Source organism: Nomascus leucogenys, chromosome 5 (genome assembly GCF_006542625.1).
Source record: "Nomascus leucogenys isolate Asia chromosome 5, Asia_NLE_v1, whole genome shotgun sequence".
Taxonomy (NCBI): Eukaryota; Metazoa; Chordata; class Mammalia; order Primates; family Hylobatidae; genus Nomascus; species Nomascus leucogenys.
The window spans coordinates 44085079-44106857 of record NC_044385.1 but is presented as its reverse complement, the minus strand read 5'-3'; the positions used below and the strand labels follow the sequence as shown (position 1 = coordinate 44106857).

The following is a 21779-nucleotide window of genomic DNA, read 5'->3' as shown; positions in this document are numbered from 1 at the left end:
AATTGAGAATTTTGGTGGCTGGCTCACCCTTTCTGATATGAAAATTAAATAATTTATCGTTAAAAATGATATAAATATAAAGGCAGATGGTGTTATCATTCTAAAGAAAAATCTGAAAACAAGTCAGCTAAGAGAATTTCAAAATAGGCTTTGACCTTCCTCAAATGTGTATTACCAAACAACAAACTACCAGTAGAATTAGGCTTGTAAACATGTTTCTCAAATAGTTTCATTTATTAATTTGTTTGCTTCATTTGCATTTTAGTAATTGCTATTGCCATAATGATACTTTAAGAACCAAACAAGAAGGTTGGAAGAGACTCCTCCCTAAAGGCATTCTGGCTACTCCCAATTCCTATCTTTCCTGATCCAACTGATATAGGCACAGACACTGTATCGAGTTGCTGTTTGTCTGCAGCCACCACTAGGCTCGATGCTCTATGAAGGCAGAGAGAACGTCAATCTTCTATATCCTTCTTCATCCACAGAAAATGTTCAATAAGTAGTTTGTAAAGGGATGATTAAATGGATCTATTTGGAGTCAACAGGTTAAACATCAGATTTGTCCATCCAAGAAAAATCTCATGTATGACTGCATTTTATGTTCAGCGATTAAAATTTGATGATAAAAGTAAAACTCTACGCCCCCTTTGGTCAGTTATAGTATTTAGGGTCCTTCAAGAGCACTGCTATGCTACACTGGGAAGGAAGAGGAGAGAAGAGAAACACAGGTAACATGAACAGTGTGTGTTAGATCCGCTTTCTCTATGATTCTTTGAAGCCTGGTTCTGAAAGAATCTGCTAAGAGAAAGCAGAAATGGGTGCCACAAGTTATGGCCAAACTATCCATCTGCTTGTGTTGAACATGAATAATCCAATTTCTCATCTAAAATTTTCTTTTCCTTTGAGAATGTCGGAGGGTACTTATGCTTTCATGTCTCCTTTTAAACTCCCAACCTCCACAATCTGAGTTGAACTGAAAAAAACCAACTGGATGCAATCTAAATGTGCATTAATAGGGGACTGTTTAAAGAAATTTGGGTCATCTACACAATGCAATACTATATAGCCATTAAAGCCATGTGTGAGCATATACACACACACACACAAATATATATATCTGCTTGTATATACACATTTTCTGGAAATTGATCTAAGTGGCTACTTATGGGGAATGGAAAGTCAAAGGAAGGAAGGAAGTAGATAGTTTTGGTGCTATCATGGCTCACTGCAGCTTCAACCTCTCAGGCTTAAGCAATCCTCCCACCTCAGCCTCCTGAGTAGCTGGGAATACAAGCATGTGTCACCACGTCTGGCTAATTTTTACATTTTTTATAGAGATGGGATTTTGTTATGTTGTCCAGGCTGGGCATCATTTACTTTCTACTTTACATCCTTTTATATGGTTTGATGAATTCATCATGAACAATTATCGGTTTTATAAACAAAAAAGGAAAAATAATTATACAACATCTGTGGAATGTCTTCTTTCCCAATCACTTTAAAAACTGATTAGTCACATTACGAGACACATTATCAGACCCAAGTGCCACCCCCTACCTGAGAATTCCAACATGAAGAAGAGCACTGTACCCTGTAGCTCTTCAAGCAAACACAACTTCCTCTCACTCACCATCTTCCAGGCATAGCTAACATTGTAGGCTTCCTTTCCAGTTTCTCTCAGCTTGTTTATGTGCCAAGACAGGGATGAGTTCACAGGGACTGCAATAATCTGGCTGCCCAGAGGGAGGCTGTGTTGGCAAACAGAATTAAATATTTCAGGCAAAAGATAAAATTAAGCACTTAATTAAAGGCAAGGAAGAAGCTGTTGAGTCAATGGCCACCTCCTGATTTTGAATACCAATGAAGCTCACCAGTTTTGAAAGAAATAATGTGAGATTTTCAATTGCGTAAAAGCATTATGTCAGCTCTGCATTAAAAACATTCCTTACTCTCCATCCTTGCTCCCCAACTCTAACTCTTTCCAGAGACTAACTTGTCTCAAATCACTCAGTCGTTAGTTTTCAACCAATGAGCACAAAGACCCATTCCTCTACAGGTTACCATCTGCCAAAATAATGTATCACAGTTGGAAAAAATCCAATCTGTTTTTTATTTGAAGAAAAAACAATGTATAAGATTGTGCTGTCAACTTGGAATGGACGCTACTTTGCCAGGCTATTTTTTGGCCAATGCAACAAAGCTGGTCCTCAACTTAGCCTTTTATTTTGCCAACATTTTTCAACTTGGTATCATTGGAACTTTTTTTGAAAATGAGATGAAATATATCTGATTTTACAATGAAAGTCAATGTGAACATAGAATTTGATTTACAAGACATTATCGTCAAATAATAGTTCTAAGAGACCTTATCTGTGATACAAAGTAAGCAAAATCTTGGGTGCTATTCTTATGGAAACATTACTGAGAATACTTTCGATAACATTAAAATAATTTATACACTGGTTTTATACTCTGTAGTAAATACTTGTATGTGGCTTTGATGGGTCCCATTCTCAGAGAAAAACAATCCTATGACCCTCACCTTTCCTTACCTTAGGATATTTTGCCGAACTAATTCAAATTTTGGAATATTTTCATAATGTATGATGTCAGTATGAAGCGGGGGCTCTGACAATAAATATGGCCTGGTAAGAGATGGATGCATAAGTGTATATCCTGCAATTAAGAAAACAAAATGCATGTTAATAAGAAACATGTTGTAGGAAGTACTGAATCACTGTTTTGAAATATGGGGTACTCTGGGCTGGCTGCCCAATACTCAACTTCTCATTGTGCAACTCACCAGTCCAATAAAAACTGAACCTGTTTTATATGTGCTTACATAAAACTCTTGAAGCGTGGAAAGATGTCTTAAATTATCGAACATCTGTCTAATCAAGAGTATTTTGGAGGTATTGATTGTTTTGTTGTTTTATAAAACATTCTAATCTACCACATAAATCTAAGATAACAATTTAATAAAAAAAAGATCCAAAGGATGACATTCTTCTTCTTTTTTTTTTTTTTTAACTTCTTTTAACTTCAGGGGTACATGTGTAGGTTTATTATATAGGTAAGCTTGTGTCACGGGGGTTTGTTGTACAGATTATGTTGTGACCCAGGTACTAAGCATAGTACCCAATAGTTATTTTTTCTGCTCCTCTCCCTCATCCCACTTTCCACCCTCAGGTAGCCTCAGTGGCTGTTGTCCTCCTCTTTGTGTCCATGTGTTCTCATCATTTAGCTCCCCCTTATAAGTGAGAACATGCAGTATTTGGCTTTCTGTTCCTGAGTTAGTTTGCTAAGGATAATGGCCTCCAGTTCCATCTGTGTTTCTGCAAAGGACATGATCTCATTCTTTTTTTTATGGCTGCATAGTATTCCATATGTACCACATTTTCTTTATCCAGTCTATCACTGAGGGGCATTTAGGGTGATTCCATGTCTTGGCTATTGTGAATAGCACTGCAATGAACATACAGGTGTCTTTATGATAGAACGACTGACATTTCTTTGGGTACGTATATATACCCAGTAATGGGATTGCTGGGTCAAATGGTAGTTCCGTTTTCATCTCTTTGAGGAATCATCACACTGCTTTCCACAATGACTGACCTAATTTACATTCCCACTAAGAGTGTTCAAGTGTCCCTTTTCTCTGCAACCTCACTAGCATCTGCTATTTTCTGACTTTTTAATAATAGGCATTCTGAGAGGTGTAGGATGGCATCTCATTGTGGTTTGGATTTGCATTTCCCTAATGATCAGGGATACTGCGGTTGTTTTCATAGGCTTGTTGGCTGCATTATTTCTTCTTTAGAAAAGTATCTGTTCATGTCAAAGGATGACATTCTATGTGTCATTCAATCTTCCAGTCTAATTTCCTGATGTTACAAATAACCGTTCCCTACCCCTCAAAGAACATAGAAACACATGTGTAATTTGGAGATCCACTCTGCCATCTTTACGGTATTCTACTACAAATGAGCAATCTTAGTCACAATGCTCTTCTTTACACTATCATTTTCCTATTTTGTTTGTAGAATATCTATATCTTATTTTCTTTAGGGTTCTAAAACAGTATTCTTAGGATGAACATTTAGCAGATTACCTTTGTCATCTATGAGAAAAGTATAGGAAGCCAAAGAGTCTTGGTAATACGTCACGTCTTCAAGAATGTAAGCCAGATTCACGTCCACACCTACAATTCCCAGAAGTAGGTTTCCAAAATAACAGGGTTTACTCACAGTCATTATCAAACCTATGGGTTAAAAACAAAATAAATCTAAAGACTAGCAGAGAAGGAATTGGACAAAGACTGGAACTGTGCTCCGGTGAATCATGAAGGCTTCTGTCAGCTGTCTCAATTTTGTTTGGAAGAAAAGTTTCCCATGTGGTCCAGTAATCAAGCATTGCCTTTGCAGACAGCGAAATAAATGAGTTAAGTGGGAGGGAAAGAGCATCCTTTGGCAGCTCAGATAGCGCAGTTAATTTAAATGGAGGGAATTTCTATGTTTTCCACTACTTTTTCACCTAAAAAGATAAGACCTTCCAGATCAGTGCAAAACGTCAGCAACACTAAATACATTTTTCTATTTTGTGAAGTAGGTAGATTCAGCTGAACTTGAAAGATCAATGGACAATGAATCTAAAAACTGTACTTAATAGTCGACCTGTACCCCTTTTGTATTGTACAGGTGACATTGGATATAACTTCTCTGAGCCTTGGTTCACACATCTGTTTATTTTTTAAATTTTAATATTTCGAGATGAGGTCTCACTCTGTCACCCAGGTTGGAATGCAGTGGTGCGATCATAGCTCATGGTGGCCTCAACTGCCTGGGCTCAAGTGATCCTCCCTCCTCAGTCTCTCAAGCAGCTGGGACTATGGGGATGAGCCACTGTGCCTGGCTCACACACCTGTTTAAAAGACACAGCATTAGCTGCTTTACCGATTTCTAGGAAATGTTAGATCAAAAGAGACTATGGATAAAGGAATGCTTAAATGGTATTATTACTATACCCCATTAATGCATCCTTTAAAAAAGGGTGAAAACAAGGGGAAAAAATTTAGAAAGGTACAGCATCTGAACATACAGAACTTCAAGTAGCTGAAGGAGAAATTAAGTTTCCAAAGGAATGTATTTCCAGTCATTTGGGCCAGGAGTTCCTAAATTTTTATGTAAGGGGTCGGACAGGAAATATTTCAGGCTTTGTGGGCCACACAGTCTCTAGTGCATAATTTTTGTTGTTTGTTTTTTTTTAAATAACGTTTTCAAAATATAAAGACTGTATTTAGGTAACAGGCCATTAACAACAACAACAACAATAGGATAATTAGGGAAAGGGCAAAGCACACAGGAGGAAAATGTAGAAAGAGAGGTGGGTCAATGCATGGCCCTGAGATCGAGACACCTGGTTTCTCTTCCTGGCTTCCCTGCTGGCTATGGTAAGTTGTGCCACGTCTTGGAATGAGACTCTCCATGCATCAGATGCGGGGGAGGGGTGAGATAAAGTGATCTTTACGATCCCCAACAATTTCACAATCCTATGGCTCTAAAGAAAACTCTAAACAAAAAGATGGATTGTTTATCTTTATCTTGATTTTGTTTTTTTCTGCGCTTGATGTCTATCAGCCTATCAGAAAGCCATTCTTCTAGAAACACCCAGGAAAGGGATTTAAAACTCCCGAAGGCTTCTACAGAGAATGAGCTTCTACACAGAGAATTGCATATGATGTCCACTTGAGGTATTATCGAGTTGCTATGGTTGCACAGGCCAACTAAATGCATCACTTGATAGGAAGAAGTGGACACATCACTGAAAAAGCTTCTGAAAAGTCATGCAATGGATCTCTATTTTGGTTTCAAAAGCATTTTTTAAGCAGTTCACATTTAGAATGCTATCTGTTTTAAAATGTTTAAAAATAACAGGTATTTAAGAAGGTTTTAGAAATGCATTTTGGAGAAGGTTTTTCCCAGGTCTCCCAGGATAAATAGGTTGTAAGCGGCAGGAGCAGACTGTGAGGACCAGCATGGAGACAGAGGTCACAACCTGCCCACCATAGTCCCCTGAGCTTTAGTCTAGGATTAAAGCCATTTTCATAGATCAGGAAAGTACAACAGAAATACTCTGTGACTGAGATGCCTGCTCGCTTCAAATTTCTATTCTCCTCTGGACAGGTTGAGAACAAAGTCTTAAAAAAGAAACACAATCTTACTTTTCAATTATCAACTGGGACAGAAGACTCTTGATCCCATTATGGCAAATAAAGTATGCTAAGCTCCTGTTATACTGACAAAATCCTCAATCACTCTCTGGACTTTAACCTAAAGCACATAGATTTACTTTTTAAAAAGAAATACGTTCAGTAACTGATATTTTAATCTGTGTAGGTTTTGAATTAGAGCCACATAAACATGGGTTTCCCTAGAATCAAGCCTCATGTCATGGAGTCAGAGGATGTGTCACTCAATAATTCTAGGAACTGAAAACACAAAGATGAAAAGACAGACACACTCTAGCAGAGGAATTCAATAGATCTGCAAACCAATCACTGAAATCCACTGCACAGGATTCATAATACAGGCCCCAAGGAGCAAAATTTGGATGGTATCAGGCAACAGGTGGCCAAAGTTCTACAGGTGATTTGGTTTAAAGCATTCAGGGTAGCTCTCTGGACTTAGGAGGGAGTTCCACTCTACCTGATACCACTATCAGTAATAGAATTTGGCTATATAATCTGAGTTTGTGAAAAACTGGATCTCTACATCATCCTTTGTCCCTTTCACACAGTATTAACAGGAATTACTGATTTGTCTTTCTCTTATCAGACTTACAAGCTTACTGAGGGTAGGAGGTGAACCTCACTCATCACTGCCTGGCACAATGCTTGGCTGGCACTCAGTAATGTAAGCTACATGCATAAAAGGTAACTTGCATTCAGGACTTCATATTTTCACTAAAAAGGGAAATAACCTTATCTAAAAGTGGGAGTTTCTATTCTATATACATCTGCAGTCCCTGACAGTAATAGGAGTGATTAAAAAAAGCAAGGCTGGGCATGGCGGCCCACACCTGCACTTTAGGAAGCTGCAGGTGGGAGGACTGCTTGAGGCCAGGAGGTCGAGGCTGCAGTGAACTATGATCACACCACTGCACTCCGGCCTGGGTGAGACATGCCCTGTCTCTTTAAAAATAAAAATTGAGATAGAATGGCAGTTGGCTTATTTCTTCCTTATAGAAAGAGAATGTCTACCTAGTTTCTAGAAAACACCTTCTCTATAGGCTTGTTACTTTTTACACGTGAGTTTTAAAAAAAATCCATATTTATAAGAGTTCCTAGCTAATAAAACATAAATATAATATCTCAAATGGCAATGGTGTCTGTCTGACTAATAATTAGCTACTTCTTCAATTTTCTTCTCTGTCAAGGAAGGAGAAAGGGGAGGATATAGAGAAAAGGATAAGTAAGAAGATGGAGGAGGAAAAGAAAAAGATGGTGCTTTTACTGAAAATACACTGTTAGGCATTGTTCTAGATGTTTTATTATTATTGCATTTAATCTTCACAACTGCCTTGAGGGAAATGTTGCATTTTCTGTTATATTTTCCAGATTCTATTTTATAGGTCAGGAAATTGAACCCTGTGAAGGTTCAGTACTTTATTCAACATCCTGTTATAGGTAACTTAGGCATCAGGATGACGGTGATGCTGATGTTAGTAATAATAACAATGATAACAACAAAGGCAAAATACATTTAATAAATGAAATAAAAACAGTAATTATAACTGAATGGTATGCCGGTCATGTGTTATCATATATTTTATAATATCTAGGGAATCCTAGATTAACTAGATAATGACAGGTCATATATGTTATCTAGTTAATCCTAATAATCTGAAAGATTTACTATCCGATTTTACAGGTGACCAAATGGAGAATTAATACCATTAAATAACTTATCAAGAACAACACCTCAAGTGGAAGAGTGGAATCTGAAAACCCATCTGAGGCCAGGCCCATGTTTGTGCGACGATGCCGCGTTGCCTTGTCTCTGAGGCTGAATCCTCAGCACTTCTGAGCTTCATTTCCCATGTGCCATGATACAAAGCTACACTTTAGTTCTAATTCACAAACTTTTGGATATTCGAGAATCCTCACAAAGCCTCCCCAGAGAATACATCCATTATGTGTACTGTGGCCAGGGTAATAAGGAAGAACCTGGGCTGGGGATTTCTGCTGTACAATACAGAGATATAGGACAGGTGGCAGGGGTGCTAAGAAACCCTATGATCCTGAGAAAGAGGTGCCCATTTCTATCCGCCCAATTCTTTTCCCTTTCCTTTAACACGACATTTATCCAAACTCACCATCTCCCATCTCATCAGAGAAGGGGAGGCTGAAGACGGCTTCGTCAATCATCCGGTTGGGAAGGTTTGTGTAGAACCTGCCCACTGTGGTCTCCAGGTTGCTCAACTGGTTCAGCACCATCATGCTGCCCTTAATCACAGGCAAGGCCGTCCGGTCTGGCACACCGTACTTCCCTGAATTCTGCTCAGCTAGATCCCTCAGAAAAGCCAGCTCTTTCAAACCAGTCACCCCATCTAAAACGGAAAGTCGAGAGAAGACCACAGAAAGCAAAATGGTTTATATCCATTCAACCTCTTGCTATTTAGATCAAATACGGGCATGGATGAGGTCTTGTAATACCAAAGGGGTTTTTGCAGAGACCGCATGGACCCTGGACACAAATACCAGTTCCTGCTGAGGAAACAAAGCCTGAGGCATGGTCTTTCTTGAAATAGTCAAGAGGGGAAATGGACTCTTCACAGGGCAATAATGAAAAACAAATGCGCAAATAAAGGAGTCCCATTCAGTAAGAATGTGTTCTCCCCAAAAGTTAATTATATAATGAAAATTCATTTTCTGCATTTAATATTTAAAAGCAAAAGTAATAATTAACACGTCTGCATTTAATTTAATGTAGTAGATGACACTGCAAGAATTTTAAAGAATAGAAGTTGATCCTTTCATTCGTTACTTCTTCACCTATAAAACCACTTGCCAAAGTCTAGCTGCCATGCAACTAAATGAAAGGATTATGGATTGCATTTACTGATGCCTCCAAACCCTGTTTCTTTAAGCTCATTTTAATTATAAACATATTCATGCTTGATAATGTTAGGATAATACTGAATTTGATTTACTTAATACAAATTTTTTACATTTAGAGGGTTTTGAAAACTTTGTACAAAATTTAGGCATACTGGGATGTATTATTCTACAACATCTGTAATTTATAGCACAAAAATAAATTTAATACACTTTTTTTTTTTTAGTTTGCTATTGTTGGAACATAGTCAAAAGGATTAGAAACTGATTGCATATGGGCAGTGTTGTAAACAAATTCAAAATCATTTCAGTCACTACTGAGATTCTACCACTGCCTTTTTAAAAGGTTTTGTCTCATGTTCTTGCAGATTTCAATACCAAACCATGAACTATTCAGTCATTAAAAAGAATCTGAAGCTTTCATGGTTCATCTACCACATATGTCTTTAGCATTTCTACATAGAGAGTGTACATACTTCTAGCACTGGAAGTCCACTTCTAAAATCATGGCAGAATAAAATAAATATTAATTTCCTTCCCCCACCCCGACCTTTTTTTTTTTTTTTTGAGATAGAGTCTCACTCTGTTGCCCAGGCTGGAGTGCAGTGGCCTGATCTCTGCTCACTGCAAGCTCCACCTCCCGGGTTCACACCATTCTCCTGCCTCAGCCTCCCGAGTAGCTGGGACTACAGGCGCCTGTCACCACGCCCAGCTAATTTTCTGTATTTTTAGTAGAGACGGGGTTTCATCGTGTTAGCCAGGATGGTCTTGATCTCCTGACCTCACGATCCGCCCGCCTCGGCCTCCCAAAGTGCTGGGATTACAGGCGTGAGCCACCGTGCCTGGCAAATCATTTCTTTCTTAAAACACATTATATTTAAATAAACTTGACTTTTGCTCCACTCATGCAATGCTAAAGGAAAGGAAAAAATACCTGGGCCAAATTAAGTCAGAGTCAGATTACTGTTCCCTTTGCACGGGACAGAGCTGAGATAGGGGGTGAGGGATACACTCCAGAGTAAAAGTTAACACCAAAGACACGATTGGTACCTGACCTTATATCCTTGAGAAGCTCACAGAAGTAAAACAATAAAAAAAGAAAACTCGAGCAATAACTAAATTTCCCTTCTTTGTCATGTATTGCTTGAGTCTCTCAACATGTAAAAGAAAAGTGACAAACAACAATATCTACTAGGCAAAGAAGAGTAGCGTGGCATGGAAGGTTATGGAGGATTGAGTATGAGGTACTACTCTATCATGAGATGTTATGCAGGGATGGTAGGAAGGTCAGTAGGGTGGCTGATTGGTAAGTACGCTGGGTTGCCTATTATCAACATGGTCATGCTAGAAACTACATTTCCCAGGATCCTCTTTTCTTGTATGCTACCAGGTTAAAGGTGCAAAAAGTGAGGGCTGTATTGCGAGATTTGGGGGACAAAGTAAGAAGTGGTGAGAGACAGACACTGAGGGGCCAGAATGCTCCAGTTTGTCCTACTCTTCTCTGTGTTCAGCTCCCTTCCCTGGCTGTTGATCTGCTCACTGATAGCAACCCCAGGCATGTTCCAGATGCTTCACTGAGCATACACAGGGGCCAGCAGCCACAAAAAGCCAACAACCTTCCATGGACTTCTACACCAGGTCTCCTAAGTGATCTTCCATGTTCCTAGCTTCTAGACTTCCCAGACTTCCCAGCAGGCCCCAACCTGGTTACTAAACTTTCTGAGATGTCAACTCCCCATTTTGGGTCTTTCATTTTTTTCTCCCACAATTTCTCCCAGTTTCTCCCACAATTGTGTGCATTCTAATTCTGACAATAAACTCTTTTTAAATTTAATTTTTATGGGTACATAGCAGGTGTATATATTTATGGTGTACATGCGATGTTTTGATACAGTTGTGCAATGTGTAATAATCACAGCAGAGTAATCGAGGTATGAATCACCCCAATCATTTATCATTTCTTTGTACTATTAGGAACATCAAATTTCCACTGTATTAGTTATTTTAAAATATATAATAAATTACTATTGACTATAGTCACCCTGTTATATTATCAAATACTAGATCTTATTCCTTCTAACTATATTTTTGTTAGATAGAACGTCACCATTACCAATGATTACCCATTAACCATTCCCAATCCCCCCAACTTCTCTGGTACCCCTCCCAGTCTCTTATCTCCCGTAGTTCAAGTGTTTTATTTATTTTATTTTTTGAGACAGTATAACTCTATTGCCCAGGCTGGAGTGCAGTGGTGCCATCTTGGCTCACTGCAACCTCTGTCTCCCAGGTTCAAGTGATTCAAGTGATTCTTGTGCCTCAGCCTCCTGAGTAGCTAGGAATACAGGCATGGGTCACCACACTTGGCTAATTTCTGTATTTTAGTAGAGATGGGGTTTCACCACGTTGGTCAGGCTGGTCTCGAACTCCTGACCTCAGGTGATCCGCCTGCCTCGGCATCCCAAAGTGCTGGGATTACAGGCGTGAGCCTCTGAGCCTGGTCCACGTGTTTTAATTTTTAGCCGACAACTAATTCTTTATTCCAGTTCTCTTAGTCAATCTGTTTCCCTATTTGTAAGTAAGGTTAATTGTGTCTACTCTAGTGAATCACACTTAGAAATAGCATTCTGAGAAAGAGAGAGAAAACTGGCAGTGAGGATGTGTGCCTGGCTAGATTAAAGGATGAAAGAGAAGAGAAACGGATGCTGAGATGGAAGTAACTAGAGATTCTAAAGTATGCAATTACTGTAACAGAAAGTGTGTAAGAGACTCTGGTTGAAGAATTTAGGACCAGTGAAGGAATGGTTGACAGCAAGGAAGTAAGGAAGTATCTGCCCAGGCAGACTTTCAAATCTAATGGAAGAGAAGTGATCCCTTCCTTTTGGGCCTCCTTACTCCTCTACTATTGAATTTCATTCGTCTTCCATGTCTACCTATCTTCCTCACTGGGTCACAAGCATCTTGCAGACAGGAACTTTGTATAATACAGCTCTGAAACCTTAGTACCCTGTGTTGTACATGGTAGGTGGTCAGTAAATTTTATTTTTCTCCCTTCCTCTTTTTCTCTCACCCTTCCTACCTCTCATGAATGAAAGAATCCAACACAAAGGAGAAAAGAGCAACAGGTAGTCAGAGATGACACTGATGGGCACATGCCCAGGCATCCTCACCCACCTCAGCTGCTTTCAGTCCTGTGCTAAGCACTCAGAATGCAAAGAAAACTAAGGCATAGTTCATGCCTGAGAAGTTCAAATTCTTGTGGAAAGTGGAGGGAGAAGAGAGAGAGGACAGTATGTGAGCATCTTACTATAGTATAATGGGAGACATGCTTATCAGAATTAGGCACAAAGTGCCAGGGGACAAAGAGGACCTGGCCCTGGATGGCAGAGCTCCACCTCTGAGCTATGCTATCTGAGACAGGAAACCATATAAGCTTTCATAAACTCCTTACGCTGGCTTTGAGGACCTGTTCTTTTGGAGTCTTGCTCTGTCGCCCAGGCTGGAGTGCAGTGGCGCGATCTCGGCTCACTGCAAGCTCCGCCTCCCGGGTTCACGCCATTCTCCTGCCTCAGCTTCCTGAGTAGCTGGGACTATAGGCGCCGGCCACCATGCCTGGCTAATTTTTTTATATTTTTAGCAAAGATGGGGTTTCACCTTGTTAGCCAGGATAGTCTTGATCTCCTGACCTCGTGATCCGCCCGCCTTGGCCTCCCAAAGTTCTGGGATTACAGGCATGAGCCACTGAGCTCGGCCTTTGAGGACCCTTTCTTTAACAGGTACTACGTTAAGAACTTTAAACACAATCATATATTGCTTATTTATTATTACAACAACCCTATGCAGCAGATTTTACTATTTTTCATTTCACAGCTAAAACTGCAGTCTAAAGAGATTAAGTAACTTGCCATAAGCCAAACGACTAGCAAATATGGACAGCAGCTAAGGACCACTAGACATCAGAGCCTGTGTTCTCTCAAGTGTGGTCTAGAAAACATTTGGAAGAGAATCACCCTGGCCAAAACGTAGATTCCTGAACCCCTCCTAAGAGGATCTGAATAAGAATCTGAGAGCAATGCCTGGAAATCTGCATTTTAAAGCCATTCCCCAAGGAATCCTTAGCACATGAGAATATGAAGCCCACTGTCCCTAAACCACATGGTTCTGCATGGAAATTTCACAGCTGACAAGAGAAACAAAAGATAGTAGGTGGGAAAGACTGCTTGATCAAGACATCGCCTTTTTCTTTCTTTTTTTTTTTTTTAAGACAGAGTCTTGCTCTGTCACCAGGCTGGAGTGCAGTGGTGCAATCTCAGCTCACTGCAACCTCTGCCTCCTGGGTTCAATTGATTCTCCTGCCTCAACCTCCTGAGTAGCTGGGACTACAGGTGCACACCACCACGCCCAGCTAATTTTTGTATTTTTAGTAGAGACGGGGTTTCACCATGTTGGCCAGGTCTTGATCTCTTGACCTCGTGATCAGCCCACCTCGACCTCGCAAAGTGTTGGGATTACAGGCGTGAACCACCGTGTCCAGCCAAGACATGGCCTCTTAAACACAAGAGAAGATGGCCACTTTGAATACGGAGGGCGATGGGCCTGAAGATGTCATGGGAGAAAAGCAATGTATTAACAGGCGGAGAGATAGAATACGGCTAGAAAATTGTGTTGCACTCAGACTAGCGGACAGGTTGAATAGCAGAAGGGAAAAAATGGAGTAGTAGCTTGAATTTACCAATTTACTAAACCCTTTTACATTCTGTCGTTCAACAGCAGCACAATCCATTTTAATAAGTGTTTACTGTACATTAAGGCTAATCCTCACAAGAACACTGCAAGGTAGATAATGCTTATCTCCATTTTACAGCTAAGGAAGCTGAGGTGGAGAAAGTGGCAGAAGAGGCTTCAGGTGGTGATTCTGCAGGAAAATGTGATATTCACAGATTGGGTTGTGCAGAAGAATCTAGGTCAGTGCTTTGGCTTCCTGCAGCTTAAACCAATGAGGTAAGCTAAAACCTTAGATAATCCTAGAATATGAAGGAGAACTGAAAAAAAAAGGTGGGGCAGGGGGACGCTGTATAAAATCCTCTGCAAGACCACATAAGTGGAGAAGAGGTTTAGAAACAAGCAGTTCGCTGGAGAGACAGATGAAGAGAAAGGAACCTCCTTACACGCCCTAAATACCAACATCGGGTAGAGAAAGAGCTGCCTGGTTGCCTTTTCCCGTAGCCTTCATCCAAGCACACTGTTATGATTCTTCTTCTTCTTTTTAAAGCAGCATACACTTAGAGGGATCTTTGATCTGAAAGGAAAATCTTGAAACTCTACCTACCGTTCATGAGGGCATAGGTGAGAATCATTACGGAGTTGTTTAGAAAGCTATTTTCTTCATTGATGACTCGGAGAGTCGCTTTTTTATCTTCTTCTGAAGAGTCCTTTGATGTAATGCCAGCTGACAGGTAAATGATGACCATGTCTGTATCTAAACAAAAACACATCAATTGAATGCTCTCTTTGGATTCTGGCTAAAGGCAGCAGTTCAGTTTCCTGTTCATGTCCTTGGACGTCCCCACCTCGAGGACCTGCCTAGCCCACGGTTCCTAGTCCCTCCCATTTGATGCTGTGGCTTTCATCCCCCTGCTTCTGCCTTTCTTCCATCCCAACCTTTCTGGACAATGAGGCCACATTTATGCAGCATCAGGTAAGGAGATGTTCCTAATATATTTACCAGATAAAAGGAGGCGATTTCCTTTTAGACACCCATGGTTATAGTAATTTAAGCCAATACAAATGGAAATCTCTCCTGCCTTCTGAGACAGATGACACAGAACGCGACTTATCCTTTCCTCCGTGCTGCAGGAACATCACCACGAATGCTCGTTTCTTGAGGACCAGGCTTTAAAATGATAACTCTTTCAGGGCTCTTCAGGCACATAATGTTATTTGCTCCTAGACTAAATATCTCTAGGTAATTTTCATTTAAAAATCTCATCAGTAGAGCAGTGAAACATGGACTTAGAAGCCAGATGCCTGTGTTCAAAGCCCAGCTCTGCTACGTACAAGCTGCGTCTGGGTAATTGAGGCAAATTTCTCAACCTCTCTACACCTAATTTTCTTTGTCTATAAAATGGGAGTAATGACAGGACTGACTTGTAGTGTTGCTGTGAAGAATAATTGGTTATTTTACATAAAGACTATCAGCAAAAAGGTGATGAAAAAAAGAAGGTAAAAGAGAAAAAAAAGAAACTACAACACACACACACGATGAAAACAAAAGCCATGCCATTGGATTGAAGGAGCACCCCTGAGTTAGAAGTGAAATTATTTTCCAAATAGGGCTGCGAGGTAGATTAACTGAGAGTTAATTTTGGTCCAGTAGAGCTTCTGTCAAGTGGGTTGACTAAAAAAAAGCAAAGGTGATGAATTTCCTACAATTAGAGATAAATAAGCAGATTTATATCCTCTTTCCAATCTGTAATTCTTGGATTTAACATATATATATGTTGAGTGTGTGTGTGAGTGTGTGTGTGTGTGTGTATATTTTCAGACCGAGTCTTGCTCTGTCACCCAGGCTGGAGTGCAGTAGTGTGATTTCAGCTTACTGCAACCTCCTCCTCCAGGGTTCAAGTGATTCTCATGCCTGAGATTACTGTAGTGGGACTACAGGCACGTGCCACTATGCCTGGCTAATTTTTTGTATTTTTAGTAGAGATGGGGTTTCACCATGTTGGCCAGGCTGGTCTTGAACTCCTGACCTCGAATGATCTGCCCGCTTTGGCCTCCCAGAGTATTGGGATTACAGGCGTGAGCCACCACACCTGGCTTCAATATATATTTTTAGGACATCCTACATATTTATCTTTTTACTGAGAAATATTTATGTAATATGTTACACCCATATTTCTTCAGGTTTCTGTTACTGTGTTTTAGTTGAGGTTGCTCTAAAGTGACTGTGGCAGGCAACCTCAAACTTGGTCCCTTAGTGATTCCATGTGTTGACATTCATTCACCTCCTGGGGTAGTTGCCTCCCTTGAGTGTGGCTGGATTTAGTGAGTCACTTCTAATGACTAGAATGCAGCAGAGGTGATGGGATATCAAGACCAAGACTAGTTTACAAAAAGACTGTGGCTTCTGCAAGGGGGGCTTTCTCACTCTGAAGAAAGCCAGCTGGCAGGCTGTAAGCAGTCCTATGGAGAGGCAAGGAACAGAGGCCCTTGGAACTGAAGATCCTGCCAGCACAAGTGTGAGTGAGCTTGGAAGCAGCTATTTCTCCAGCAGAACTTTGAGATGACAGCAGCTCTGGGCAATAGGCTGACTGCCGTCTCAAGAAACTCGTTGGGCCAGAGGAACCCAGCTATGCTGTGTCCAGATTCCTGAAGTACAGAAACTATGACACAATAAAGATGTATTAAGCCACAGAGTGTTGGAATAATTTGTTACACAGCAATAGTTAATGAATATAGCTACCCTTTAAAAAATTATCCTAGTGGTGAAGACACAAAGCTTGAATTTCCTTCAAATTATACATTTCCATTTTAGATTTAAGTATTCTTTATTATGGAGAATTTAACAGTTATAATATATGAATGTCAGATAACTGAACTGAGTTTAACAAAATTCGACTCTAAGAAATAAATGCATTCAAAGTTCCTCTTATTTATTCCTAATACTTAATACCAATTTTGATACCTGAACATTCTCTAGTGAACATTAACTGCACATTTAAATTTCACTATTTAGTTATCAGAGATTAGGAAGTGAATGCTGATGCAAAAAGAAAATCACACTTTAGGAATATTCTTGTCTTAAATTAGATGTCAACCAACCAGATGTCAATATTTTTTCAGTCGTATATACAGTTCGGTAAATTATTTTATAAGGACCCTAAACAGTTCATTTAAACTTCAGACTGAAAAACACAAAAACAAAAATTGCCTGAGTCCCTAGTTGGAGGGAACATATATATATATATAGATACGGCATGAGGAGGATCTACGGTATGGCACAAACCATCTCCTCATGGCGAAAGTACATGTGTGGTAAATTCCTGAACACATCTAGGGTGACCTAAAAGAGAACCCTAGTCTCTAAGTTTTCTCACTTAGCCTTATGATTCTGCATAAAATACACTGTCATTTAGAGCTGTTTCTAGGGCAAAGGTCCATGTCTGGAAGGCCAGAAGGCTTGCAGCCCTTGAGCTGCTTTGGTAGCCAAGCACATTTTCTTTCCATTCCAACAATAGGACATACACTCTGTAAGTATCCTTGCTGGCTCTGCCCAACCCCTGGCTCCATTCCCACCTTATCCTCAAGAAAAATTGAGTTATTTTTCCATTCTTATCAGATCTGTCAAATTTGGTTTGATTTGTTTTTTTTTTTTAATGCATTGGGATATTCCCTTTTTAGTCACCCACTTAGAGCAATTTTAGGGGCGAGTAATTACAGGGACTTGGGGTAGAGCAGATATGCAGCACGTAACTGGAAGAAAATGTAATAGCTCTCCATTTGGTGAGTCTCTCTATAAGCCACCAGGCATGTCTTGGGGTCAACATCAAAAGGGGAAGAGCAACTCAAATTTGGGCTTTGCCCATACCATTAGATCTCCACTCTTAACCATCTTTAATTGAAGTTCATTATGATCCTCAACTAATCAGCTCCAAAACAAATTCAGAACAAACAACTCCAAGATGTTAATGCTGTCAGTTAAAGATCTACCATAAGACTGAAAAAAGGGTCAGAATTGGACAAAAGTTTTAGACCTTCTGGTTGATATAAGGCAAATTAGTGTCAACCAACAATGATTTATGACATGTAGCTTATTTTTATATGGCTACCAATGTGGGCATACACTTTACTTTCATGTACAGACTAACCCTTACAACAATCGTCAAGAGTAGGTCTTATTATTTGAATAACTTCGCATGTGGCACCTAAAACAGCACCAGATATATAGTAGACATTAAATAATTGTCTGTAGAGTGAAGAGAAATAGTGATGTATAGAGTTAACAGTAGAATAAACTTCTAGGAAGTGTATACAGAGCCCTTGCTACACTGTTGCCTAGGCCTTGGCCATCTTTGGGCCTGAGGTCAACTTAGGACATCTAGGGCATCTGATCTAGTTTAGCTGGACCTAGAAGTCTTATAGGAAACTGAATATCATAATAATCACAGGAAGTACGCATTGGATATTTATGATGGAATCCTGGATGTTATCACCCCTCCATTTACAGATGAGGAATCCAGGTCTGGAGAAAATAAAACAATATAGACAAATCCACAAGGTTAGAAAAATTTCAGAGTAGATCACCGGTTGAAATTCATAACCTGCATAACTCCTGGGCTATATTGCCTGACAGTACCCTGGGACCGCTCCTTAACAAACTGGACAACGCTCATTCCTGAAGTCTTTTCTTTATACAAACTAATCTAGGTTATTTTTTCTCTAAACTGTCAGTAAAAGCTATAAACTAAGTTTACAGTGAGCTAAGCCTTAGAAACATCTTACTTGGCCTAAAAAGGGCTCCTCTGAGTATTTGGAAAATTGTGCCTTCAAAATATGTCCAAGTCTTTAATGGTCAATCTTCTTGCCATGTTTTTGTTTGCCAATATTAAGAAAAACAAACAGAGAAAAATCCAGAGGAGAAATGCCTCTCATCAAACCAGCCTCCTGCTCACGTGCAGTGCAGGAATGTCTGTGAGAAGAGATTTAATGAGGTCTCTGCTCACAGTTTTAAAGCTGGAACAAATGTCAACATTTGAAAATCAGGGATTTCACATGAAAATCCAGATTTCTGGTGTCTCTTGAAACAGAAGATCTGACAGCACTGGGCAGACATTCCTGCTCAATGGACTGAACAGAGGAGCAGCTGCCCTCTGGATGGTGCATGTGTCCGTGTGACCATGTTCTCCAACTCATCCTCATTACCTTCCCCCAGCTCACTTGACTCAAATGCGCTGCCTGGCCACTGTGGACATCTGAGTTTGCAACTGCTAGTCTAACATTTCTCTCCATTATTTGAAAAGTATAATAATCAAAACTAGATTTTAAAGATGGTTTGATGACAGAAGAATTTGGTAGAAAGAACACTTCTAGTGAGGAATGCTGACAGGTGGCTGGCGCTGACAAACAGGCCAATCTGCCTTGAGTACTTGAGTTCAGCCTTGTTAACTAACCTTACTGAACCAAGGGCAACTTTACACTCAGCCACCCCATAATATTGGCTTGTGGATAGCTGATGCTTGCCAAAGCTGGTAGGCCAAATTCTAAGGTGATCTAAATGAGCAACATCCTGTATACTGCTAAATGTGGGCATAACCTGTAACTTGCTTCTAAGAAGAAGAATATGGCAAGCAATGAGCCATTACTCCTGTGATTGTGCTTGCAAAGATGGATGGATGTTTGCCGAGGTCCCTGATAAACTCACTTTGAGTTAATCACAATCGAGAGTAATCTGATTAAATCAAAAGGGAAAGTGGGGCTGATCTAATCAGATGAGCTTGTTAAAAGAGGGCCCAAGCCTTCTCTGAAGCCAGGGATTTGAAGAGATGCTCTTCTATTGGCCTTGAAGAAGTAAATGAAATGAGTTTTACAGTTGCAAGGAAATGAACTCTGCCAACAAACATGTGAGCTCATGTTTGTTGAACCTTAGCACGAACCTTAGGACTCTGAATGAACGGTAGTCCCACTGACTCTCCAACGGTAGCCTTGTGAGACCCTAAACAGAGGACTCAGCTAAGCTGTACCTGGACTCCTGACCCACAAAAACTGTGAGATAACAAATGTATATTGTGTTAAACTGCTAAGTTTGTGGTAATTTGTTATGCTGAGACATAAAACTAACACATCACGTACCATCATTAGTTATAATTACAGTAGCTTCCTTCTTTTGAGGATCCATTATGTGCTAGGCACTATGCTTTGCATTAATCAGTGCTTAGTTTAAACACAGACACGATGAAGGGCTTGAACATGTATTCTTTAAATTTATCTCAATAGGATACATTAATGTTTTCAAACAAAGAAAAAAACTATAAACAGATTTTTGTTTTGTTTTGTTTTGGAGACTGAGTCTCTCTCCGTCACCAGGCTGGAGCGCAGTGGCGCAATCTTGGCTCACTGCCACCCGCTTCCCGGGTTCAAGCAATTCTCCTGCCTCAGCCTCCCGAGTAGCTGGGATTACAGGCGTGTGCCACCAGGTCCAGCTATATTTTTGTATTTTTAGTAGAGACGGGGTTTCACCATGTTGGTCAGGCTGGTCTTGATCTCGTGACCTTGTGATCCACCTGCCTCAGCCTCCCAAAGTGCTGGGATTACAGGCATGAGCCACCGCACCCGGCCTATAAACAGATTTTTGAAGATAAAAGGGAAAATGAAATAGATTCCTTCAAGTAGTTTCAAAGCATGAGCCCCATTTCAAATATCTTTTCCCTTACTTTAGCATGCATCCTAATTCCAGATTTTCTTTAATACATAAAAATTAAATTAGAGGCCAGGCGTGGTGACTCATGCCTCTAATTCCAGCACTTTGGGAGGCCGAGGTGGGGGGATTACAAGGTCAGGAGTTCAAGATCAGCCTGACCAACATGGTGAAATGCGGTCTCTACTTAAAATACAAAAATTAGCCAGGCATGGTGGCACATGCCTGTAATCCCAGCTACTCAGGAGGCTGAGGCAGGAGAATCGCTTGAACCCGGGAGGTGGAGGTTGCAGTGAGCCGGGATTGAGCCATTACACTCCAGCCTGGGTGACAAAGTGAGACTCCATCTCCAAAAAAAAAAATTAAATTAGAGTGCCTTTGTACATCTGAAGGGCCATGCTCATCTAAATGACAGCTGGTTAGAAGAAGGAAGAATCAAGGCAAGAATTCCTGCTGCCCGCTTCACGTCCACATGTGCACAAGCAGACATCCACTCCAAGTCAAAGAGGAAGCAAAGCTGACAATCAGCATTAGAAAGGATGTGGAGATTCCCTTGGGACATAAGTGCAGACATGATCTAAATAAAGGGGCAGGAAGGGGAGGCTCTGAGAGTCAAGAAATTGTACAGACTGACTGTCTTTGATTGGAAAAGATGAGAAAAATCCAGTTAACACCCTAGAATTAGAAGATGATGAAGACAACATATGACAATTTTATCCCAAATCTTTTTTTTGAGACAGAGTCTTGCTCTGTCACCCAGGCTGGAGTGCAGTGGCATGATCTCGGCTTACTGCAACCTCTGCCTCCTGGGTTCAAGTGATTCTCCTGCCTCAGCCTCCCAAGGAGCTGGGACTATAGGCAACCACCACTATGCCTGTCTAATTTTTTTTTGTATTTTTTGTAGAGATGGGGTTTCACCATATTGGCCAGGCTGGTCTCGAACTCCTGACCTTGTGATCCGCCTGCCTTGACCTCCCAAAGTGCTGGGATTATAGGCGTGAGCCACCGCACCTCACCCCCAATCAAGTTTTTTTTAATCCCTCTATGCTGGGCGTGGTGAGTCATGCTTATAATTCCAGTACTTCGGAAGGCAAAGACAGGTGGATTGCTTGAGCTCAAGAGTTGGAGACCAGACCAGTCTCAGCCAGCGAAACCCTTTCTTTACCAAAAATATATAAATTAGCTGGGCGTGGTGGCGTACGCCTGTGGTCCCAGCTACTTGGGAGGCTGAAGTAGAAAGATTGC

General features: G+C 40.5%; 1 protein-coding gene across 2 annotated transcripts in view; it reads right to left on the bottom strand.

Annotated features, from left to right (window-relative positions):
* The window catches only part of CACHD1 (cache domain containing 1), a 227587-nt gene that overhangs the window by 42037 nt on the left and 163771 nt on the right, over positions 1–21779 (bottom strand). The window contains exons 8-12 of one of the 2 annotated variants that reach the window (XM_012506444.2): positions 14448–14597; positions 8377–8610; positions 4115–4264; positions 2556–2679; positions 1634–1751 (exon numbers count right to left, since the gene is read on the bottom strand). In XM_012506444.2, coding sequence (XP_012361898.2) covers positions 1634–1751; positions 2556–2679; positions 4115–4264; positions 8377–8610; positions 14448–14597 — 776 coding nt within the window. The remainder of the gene's footprint in view (positions 1–1633; positions 1752–2555; positions 2680–4114; positions 4265–8376; positions 8611–14447; positions 14598–21779) is intronic. The other variant, XM_030812951.1, reaches the window with a different exon arrangement.